This window comes from Mytilus californianus, unplaced genomic scaffold, assembly GCF_021869535.1.
Source record: "Mytilus californianus isolate M0D057914Y unplaced genomic scaffold, xbMytCali1.0.p SCAF_22, whole genome shotgun sequence".
Taxonomy (NCBI): Eukaryota; Metazoa; Mollusca; class Bivalvia; order Mytilida; family Mytilidae; genus Mytilus; species Mytilus californianus.
Window position 1 is genome coordinate 1542275 of NW_026262671.1, and position 9756 is coordinate 1552030.

Genomic DNA, 9756 nt, shown 5'->3' on the forward strand with positions numbered 1-9756 from the left:
ATTATTTCATCGAATCTCATCGAATGATAGGTTACCTTTGCACCCTGCTACTATTATAATTTCTCCTTTTCAGCAGTTGAATGATCACTAAATTGGATTATTAATTTTTATTCATGGTTATGGATAGCTGTAAAAATCATTCAAAAGGCATTAATAAGTATTTAGTATGACGATAAATTTTCACTTCTGTACTCGTACTGTGATTGACAAATTTATTAAGTTTGTAAAAAAAAATGTTTCTGTACTCCTAACAACAAAATTATTATATTTAAATTAACCTTTGTACGTTACTTTATTTAACACCATTTTGTCCCAGGTTAAAATTGTCTTTTGGACATTGTTCTACATCTTTTTTTATTAATATTGTATTTATATTGTGTCATAGATCAAACTTATTCATTCAGTGTATGTTTACTTGTTTTTGTTTACATGTCTTTTTGATCGAGTTAAGCCATTTCAATTGATATTTTATAGTGTGTCTTTTTATGTTGTAATGTTACACTACTGTTTCAGGTTAGGGTGAAGGTTGGCGACTATTAAAACGTTAAAACCCGCTGCATTTGTATGCATCTGTCCTAAGTCAGGAGGCTGTTGTTCAGTGGTTGTCGTCTGTTGGTGTGGTTCATAAGTGTTTCTCGTTTTTTATATAGATTAGTTTTTCTTAATTGTGTAGGTGTTTATTAAAAAATCATTTTTATTTCCATTTGATGGTTTAAAGTTTATGCTAAAACGTAAAACTATGTTTAAGACAGGAGCAATAAAACGATGTTTATTAGAGTGACATGTGAAGCTATTTGACCCCATCATTTTATTAAACAATATAATTACCGGTAACATTTTTTAATTGATTAGTTTATTGCCAATAGCTATCAAATGCTTTTGCTTTTTTTTAAATCAGCTGATTCAGTGATTATTGATTTTCTGTCAAAATCAAAACGTGTGACAAGTTCAAGGTCAACAAGCTTAAGACCTGGATCTTCCTTGCTTCATGCAATTGATTGAGGTGACATGTATACTGGAGCATAACTGATCATTCGCAGACCAAATATTAAAATCACTCACTTCAAAAGAAGCTAAGAAAGATTGACGAAACCTTTCCTTGTACAATCTATCTGCAAACAGGAAGTGGCTACACGGAAGATGTAAAATTGATAACTTGCTTCAACTCTACATTATCAAGCCGTAGACCAATTATCAAGCCATTCCTTTTCAAAGTTTTCTATCAGATGGACGAAAAGACAGAGTGACAGACAGGCTGACTGGGTCGTGCGGTTACTAGACCTGCTTCTTCCTTTGGCAACTCAAGCAAAAGCTAGGTGTTGAATAATAAGAAGTCAGAGAAACATGAATAAAATGCTTCGCTGAGAGCAGCCTGATACGACCGCAGAGGTCGAACCCTGAACAGTTGGTACAAATTTGGACACAATATTCAAGCTTGATACTGTCTGAATTTGGATTGTGATAAAATTTTTGACATAATATAGATTTCTGACACAAAATAAATGTGGTCAAAGATCTTACAAATCTATTGCGCAATACTGTGCAATTGAAGATTTCTTCTTGAAACTTTTCAAAAATTCAAAATTTGAAAAATTTTGAAAAAAAAAATATGAATCCTCTAAAAAAATTGGAAAAAAAATCCCCCCCCCCCCCCCAACTTTTTTAAAAACCCCTTGGAGCAATAACCCCAAAACTCGATCCCAGCCTTTCCTTTGTAGTATGGAACCTTGTAGTACAATTTCAGAGAGATCCATACACTTAAACACAAGTTATTGTCTGGAAACTAGAAAAATGCTTGTTTTTGGCCCTTTTTTGGCCCCTTATTCCTACATATTTGGGCAATTAACCCCAAACTCAATCCTAGCCTTCCCTTTGTGATATGGAACCTTGTGGTACAATGTCAGAGAGATCCATACACTTACACACAAGTTATTGTATGGAAACTAGAAAAATGCTTGTTTTTGGCCCCTTTTTGGCCCTTAATTCCTAAACTGTTGGCCCCATAACCCCTAAAATAAATCCCAACCTTCTACTTGTGGTATTAAACATTGTCGTACAACTTCAGAGCAATCGAAATACTTATACACAAGTTATTATCCTGAAACTAGAAAAATGCTTGTTTTGGGCCCCTTTTGGGCCCTAATTCCTAAACCGTTGGGACCATCATCCCCAAAATCAATCCAAACCTTCCTTTTGTGGTATTGAACCTTCTTAAAAAATTTCATAGAGATCCATTCACTTAAACTAAAGTTATTGTCAGGAAACCAATGTGTCTTCGGACGACAACGACGACGACATCATACCATTATACGATCACAAAAATTTTTTTGCGGTTGTATGAAAAATAAGCAAGAGAGAAAACAATTATAATACTTTTGCAAAACATTTTCGACAAAATGATTTGTTTTCTGTATGACAATTTGATTTTTTCGCAAAATGGTGATCATGGTGACCGCCAGCAAAAACCATGCATGCTGGTGTTATGCCTTGACCTACAATAAAATGTTACACGAGTTTCAAGTAGGTCTGCCATTACATGCAACAAAAGGTTTCCAAATAGATATTTAAATTATTTAATGACTTACAATGGGGAAAGAGTGCCAAAATATAAACTTCTTATGCTGGTATTTCAATGGCCTTGTTCTACACCTTGTACCGGTACATGTATCTGAACTTACTTGTGCATCAATAACAAAAATAATTGCCCCACATCCACCAAATATATTTTCTGGATCAAAATTTGCATCCATTGGATTAAATTGTCCTGGTAAATCCCAGATTTGAAACTGTACAAATGAACTGTTGGAAATATCTGTAAACAAACAATACATAAAGAATTATGATCCATAAAAAAATTATCCAACATAATGGAATATGGTAAAATAAATTATAAAGTGAGTAGATTAATTATGAATTTTCAATCAAAAAGAATTTTCCTAAAATGTTCATCAGATATTGAATCAATTTCTACAATAATTGAATTGTTATTACTTTGACATTTAGAGAAATTAATAAATGATGAATGCTATTCAACATCGACACATTTTGTTAGGCTTGGATTTTAAAATGCTGATAAATATGATGCAGATCACTGACTGATACCATGAAAGACTTTGGAAAACTGGATATCAATCCAGCTTTTGTTATCAGTAACAGTATCAGTTATTTTTTTTTCTGTAGATTAAATTATTGATGCTATAATTTATAGAAATCATTTTCCCTGTCAATACTAGCTAACATAATATAATAAACTGCTTCGCTGAGTGCAGCTGAATACGCCCGCAGAGGTCAAACCCTGAACAGTTGGGTCAAAAATGGACACAAAATTCAAGCTTGATACAGGTCTGAATTTGGATTGTGTTAAATATTTGACATATTATAGGTTTCTGCATAAATGAAGTCAAAGAACTTGAAATTGGTTATATGAATTGAATTTATATTCAATTAAAGATTTCTGGCTGTTGTGCAATACACTCTGCTGTTGCGCAATACTTAGTAAATCTGTTGTCAGACTATAAACAAATAAAGTTCAATTAATTCTCAGTCATATTAGAAATTTATGAAAATGTAAAGGGAGCTTACATCAATAGATATAAACAATTCACCAAAGTTTCATGAGAATTGCTGACAGCATTTTTGAGTTATTGTCCGAAAACTGGAAAATCCTCCCTTTTTTAATGAATAAAACCCCATAACTCAGAAATGTAAAATGTAAAATTTATAAAATTCTAAACGGAGCTTACATCAATAGATATAAACAATTCACCAAAGTTTCATGAGAATTGCTGACAGCATTTTTGAGTTATTGTCCATAACTCAGAAATGTAAAATGTAAAATTTATAAAATTCTAAACAGAGTTTACATCAATAGATATAAACAATTCACCAAAGTTTCATAAGAACTGCTGAAAGCATTTTTGATTTTTTCTCTGAAAACTGGAAAATCCCCCTTTTTTAATGAATAAAACCCCATAACTCAGAAACGTAAAATCTAAAATTTATAAAAAACAAAACGGAGCTCATGTCAATAGATATAAACAATTCACCAAAGTTTTATACAAATTGGTTAAAGCGTTTTTGAGTTAATGCCCGACATGGTGACGACGGACAGACGGACGGACAGACGGACAAGGGTATACCATAATACGTCCCGTAAACGGGCGTATAAAAATGTAGAGAAGGGAGAACTCTGAACAAAATCTTGATATGTAATTATCAATAAAAGGTCATTGAACTTTCATATTTCTGTTAAGTTATTTACAGTAATATCCCTTCGAACTAACTTTAAACAAAGTTTCTGCATCAGCCTGCCTCAAGTCAGGAATGTAATTCAGTGTTTGTCATTTGTTGCTGATTATCATGTTTGTTTTTCATTAATTGTTTTGTACATAAAACATGTCGTTAGTTTTCTCATTTGAATTGTTTTACATTTGTCATGTTTGGGCCTTTTATAGCTTGCTATGTGGTATGGCTGTTGCTCATTGTTGAAGGCTTTATATATGATGACCTAAAGTTGCTCACCTTCTACATGATATGGTCTCTGGTGGAGAGTTGTCTCATTGGCAATCATACCATATTTTCTTATTTCTATTTTTAATATGCAGTCCTTATTGGAGTTAAGCCATTTCAATTGATATTTTATTGTGTGTTTTTCTATGTTGTAATGTTACACTACTATTTCAGGTTAGGGTGAAGGTTGGCGCCTGTTAAAAACATTTAAACCCGCTGCATTTGTTTACACCTGTACTAAGTCAGGAGCCTGTTGTTTAGTGGTTGTCGTTTGTTGATGTGGTTCATAAGTGTTTCTCGTTTCTCACTTTTTTTATAGATTAGAATGTTGGTTTTCCTTTTTGAATTGTTTTACACTAGTCATTTTGGGGCCCTTTATAGCTTGCTGTTAGGTGTGAGCCAAGGCTCCGTGTTGAAGACCGTATAATGGTTTACTTTTACAAATTATGACTTGGATGGAAAGTTGTCTCATTGGCACTCATACCACATCTTCTTATATCTACTTATTGTTTGCATTATCATGTCCTCCAGATCTCGGTTCAGTTATCTGGTTCTAATTATTTTTCTGATTCTAATCCTAATATCATACCTTCTTTTACTATTTTATTTGTACTTTCTAGGAATAATGTTTCATTTGGTGAAACTTTGTGAAAGACAACTTTCTGTATAGATGATTTTCCACTTCTGAAAACAGAAAATATATCGTATAATTTTTAAAAAGAAAATGTACATTAAATCTATCACTTGACCAGGGCTTCCAAAATTATTTTTAGCCAGCCGGACATTTTATATATTATCCCGATTTTAATCCCTTAAGACTAAATAAACAAAAGGTAATTATGGTATTCAGTTGCAGAGTTGGCCATCCCAAATTTTTTATGATTGACATTAAAAAAAAACGATATTAAACTTTCTTTGATTCAAATTCGAAGTTCTGACGTAAACTGTTAAATTGGCAGTGCATAATTCGAAGTGTGCAACATCAGCGTACTTATATCTGCCTTAGACTCTTTATTTGTGCAAAATAACGTTGTCAAAAACTTTACTTTCGTTTTTAAATCTAATCCGGATGTTATCTTGACAATGGTAAAACATGGACCAGAGACGGATACGTAAATTCCGTGTACGTTTGCAAAGCTTGAATGAGTGTACGTAGCTCTTTCTACGTTATTTCTTCAAGAAAATATTCGAAATAAACGTGAGATAAAGGTATCAATGACAATTTAAGCATTTTTTGAAGAAATTAGGATGCATAATTAAATTTCACACCTGCCCACATGCGCACACGTGTACTAGTTCAAACAACGTGGTTATGACGATTTTTCATTTTCACCTTTTTATTTTTTTCATCAAATCATATTTGTAAACGTATTTCTGATAATTTAAATCTTTTTGACTAAATTAATTAGATGCAAACCGCTGAAATGTAAGAAAATAACTTTGAATAGACTGATCAATGTCCGGTTCAAAATAGTTTACCTGTCACCTGAACAGGTAAATTTCAGCTGTTCGACAACTAATTAGCCTTGATTAAAATAAGAAGGTATTAAAGTAGGGGATGTTTTGATAGTACTTAATGATCATGTCACTTTTATGACCGGAAATGTGTGGCTGTTAAAGGCAAAAGGTTGGGTCAAAAAGATCGCGAATTATGTTAAAATGACCGTCTCTTAAGAAAGCCTTGAAAACTAAAAAGTAGATGACCGTTTCATGCTTTGCCCAGCCGGACTTTTACCGGACATTATACAAATGTCCGGAATATATGACCGTTTTGGAAGCCTTGCACTTGACCGTCTATTTAAAGTTCATCCACACTTCTTTCTCTTTGTGCTTATCCCACTTGATTTTAAAAAGATTCTTGTGTGTAAAATAACGTACATGATGTACTAATATTTAAGTGTAAATCCCAAAAAGACTAATACTGTAGATTGATTGATTGATTGCTAATTGGTAATGAACACTACTTTCAGCACATTTGGCTATATCTTGGTGGACAGTTTTTCTTGGTTGAGGAAGTCTGAGTATATATATATATGCATGCAGACATTACCATGATTACCAGCAACTTTCGAAAAATCACTAGCAACAATGTTTAAATTTTTTGGCATCTTATGTTTACTGTAAAATTACAAATAATTTTAAAAAGTAATAACAAAAATATTGAACTCCAAGGTAAATTCAAAAAGTGGGACGTACATAAAACTGACAAAATATATTAGACTATCAACTAACAGAATGAATGATAAATAACCAGTCTGCACCGTTAGCCACTAGTCTGATGCCCAAGACCAGTAAAACTTTATTTGCAATATTTTGTTTAGACTACATAAGAAAAATATTGGAATATTGGTCTTCGGACTTATAGTTGGAAAGATTTTGGTGCAGATTGAATAACTGTCATATTTCTGACTTGGCACAAGCATTTTACCTAAGAAACTGATAGTTTAAACCTGGTTTTATAGCTAGCTAAAACCTCCGACTTGTATAACAGACTTTATTACCTTGGTAATCCCATCAATAAAATTCTTGGTTTTTGTTCTGTTGCAACTGCTTGAATATCTGTATCATTCTCATCTGGACCATATCCAAAACCCCTTGGAAAAGACCCCGGGTCTTCATCAGCATACGAAGACTGAAAGATAAAATAAAAGGATTCATTGTATTAAAAAAAATCTTGGTTTGTAGGGACATATCAGGATGTGCCAATGAGACAGCAATCCAACCTCTTGAACAACCAAAAGAGTTTGATATGCAGTATTCAACAAATGGAAGATGTTTATTATTATATATGCAATACATGTATGTCAAATGCTAATGGCAGTCATGACCAAAACATTTAGGAAAAATTCATATAAACGCAATTGAAGGCCATTCTTTTAAAAAGATATAAAAAGAAGTTTTTTGTTTTACTCAGTCATGAAAGTGTGTCAAACTGGAATACAAAAGATTGTTTTTGTCATTTTTGACAATCTCTATCAAAGTCAGAATGTTTCCCTACTAATAAATCCCTTTTGGGATTTTGTGTCGGGAATGATTTTCTGATTTGTCAACCGTCAGAATCCCTTTTCAAGCCCTATTAACATTATATTCAGGATAGTTTTTAACAACTACCTACCCCTGTCTAAAACAGATAAAAACTTTTTCAAAAAACATTAATTTTTGCCTGCATAATCAACCCCAACATATAAATAGAAACTGAAGTTGTTAAACTAGGCCCATCAATCTAGAATAAAAAAAATGAAGTTTGCCAATTTGCTTTATAAATAAATATTCATTGTACATGCATGTATAAATAAAAAAATTGAGTTAAGGAATTTTACTATCAATTGAGCTCATGTTTGCATCAGCATGATCAGTTGCCCAAATGACCAAATAACAATTGCAAAAATCTTCCAATACAGCCACTATTTTTCTGTGACTTCATAACTTTTTTGTTGTGGTGATGTGGAAAAACCTTCTATTTCCTTCAATTGGGGACACTAAAAACTGGTATATTTGATGTATTTACAAAATAGATACTTCCCCTCGAGTCTGCTTATTTTGTTCGCCGCAGCTTCATTGTAAGTCAGTTCATTCTGATAACATAACAAACAATTACTGAATTAACGTGCTACAAGTAGAAGTAGATGCTTTCATGTTGATCCGTCCCTAAGTCGTTCCGTCCCAAGTCGATCCGGCCAAAGTTGATCCGGCCCTATATTTAAAGTCGTTACGGCCCAAACATCAAAAATATTTATATCAAATAAGGAATAAAAATAAAGATATATATGAATTCAGTGTCATAAATGTTTATGAATTTTATAATAATATAAAAGGAAAATGAAAGGTGGACGGTAAAAAAGTTGGCCTTTGACGAATATTTTAATATTAAATTTTCATAAGATGAGACATTAACCCTTTAGCCCCCAATCCTGCCTGTAGGCGTGATGGCGACAACCATTCTTTGATGGCCCGTATGACCCTCCATACCTTTTTTGAACTGCCCCAGCTGAACTGTCATGATAGCAGAGACTTCAATCAAGCAGTTCATGGTCCATAAACTCTTCTCAGATGTCCGTTCATGAAAATATGGCACTTTGAAAGCCGTTTAAGAGTTCAAAATCGGAAAACGTGAAAAGTAGCCAAAATCAGGTGGGGGTGGGCATCTTTTGATGGCCACTACGTAACTGGTAGTGACTGTAGGTATAAACTATTATCATAAATGCATGCATAGGTGGTACAGGAACACAACAAGGTATAATATGGCCAATAGGAATCTAGTCTGTAAAATCTAGGTCACCGTTTTATCAAAAATCCGTAAAAACGGACATGTAGGCAGACCTGACTTGACAATAATAATTCCCCAGAAAGACACTTAAGTCCAATATACTCCCAGTTAGCATGAATGGACTGCTGTAACTATAGGGTAATACTTGAATGACAAAGAAAAACAGTCTGGTCAATGTTCACCTCTCAAGATCGTTTTAAAATCGGAAAATAGACGGAAAATTAACATTTTTCAGTGGGGGTGGGTTCAAACCCACGAGAAAAATGATGCTGCTTTACAAACAGTACCAATCATACTCATTTTTGTATCGATTTAAAATTATTCATTATTTTATTATGGGCCGGATCGACATGGGACGGATCGACTTGGGACAGATCTACTTTGGCCCAGATCGGTTTGGGTCAAGAACCACCTGATAGTGATACCCAAGTAGATTTGGTGAGCACTTAAAATCAGAAAAAAAATGCTCTGAATAGCTGATCTCTGAACCCTGTTGCATATATCATTCAATTCCATCTCCGCCTGACAGTAATTTGTACTAATTAAATTTCTGAGACATGCTTATAACAACGTTATGGTCCACTAAACTTAAGGTACATGTAAATATAGAGTGAAGGATAAAACTTTCGTTTACGTAGGATGGTATATCTTGTAACAACATCTAAAGGTAATCAAAGTTCTTAAGCCCTTCGGAAAAAAATATAATTAAATGTCTCTTTCTTATAACAAATAATGTTCTTCCTATGATAATTATTTAAACCCCTGCGTAGAAAACTTAAAACAGTTTATTTTTTTCAGGAGCATGACACTCACCATTTTGTCAGGTCATGTGACAATGTTTGTAGTAATCTCTAAAGTGTACAAGTTATGTTACAATTTGATATTAAAAATAAATAATGATACAAGTGTGTTGGAAATAATGATTCAGTTCTGAACTGGTTCATTAAAAAAATCCAATGTAAAATCAATTTTGTTTAGAG

General features: G+C 33.1%; 1 protein-coding gene across 2 annotated transcripts in view; it reads right to left on the reverse strand.

Moving 5' to 3' along the window:
* LOC127732069 (ras-related GTP-binding protein C-like) overlaps window positions 1-9711 on the reverse strand; it is a 31034-nt gene extending 21323 nt beyond the window's left edge. For both annotated transcript variants that reach the window (XM_052241124.1, XM_052241123.1), the window contains exons 1-4: window positions 9590-9711; window positions 7011-7141; window positions 5099-5193; window positions 2679-2812 (exon numbers count right to left, since the gene is read on the reverse strand). In XM_052241124.1, the coding sequence (XP_052097084.1) occupies window positions 2679-2812; window positions 5099-5193; window positions 7011-7141; window positions 9590-9592 (363 nt within the window). In that variant the 5' untranslated portion in view covers window positions 9593-9711. The remainder of the gene's footprint in view (window positions 1-2678; window positions 2813-5098; window positions 5194-7010; window positions 7142-9589) is intronic.
* Between the last annotated feature and the right edge of the window lie 45 nt (window positions 9712-9756).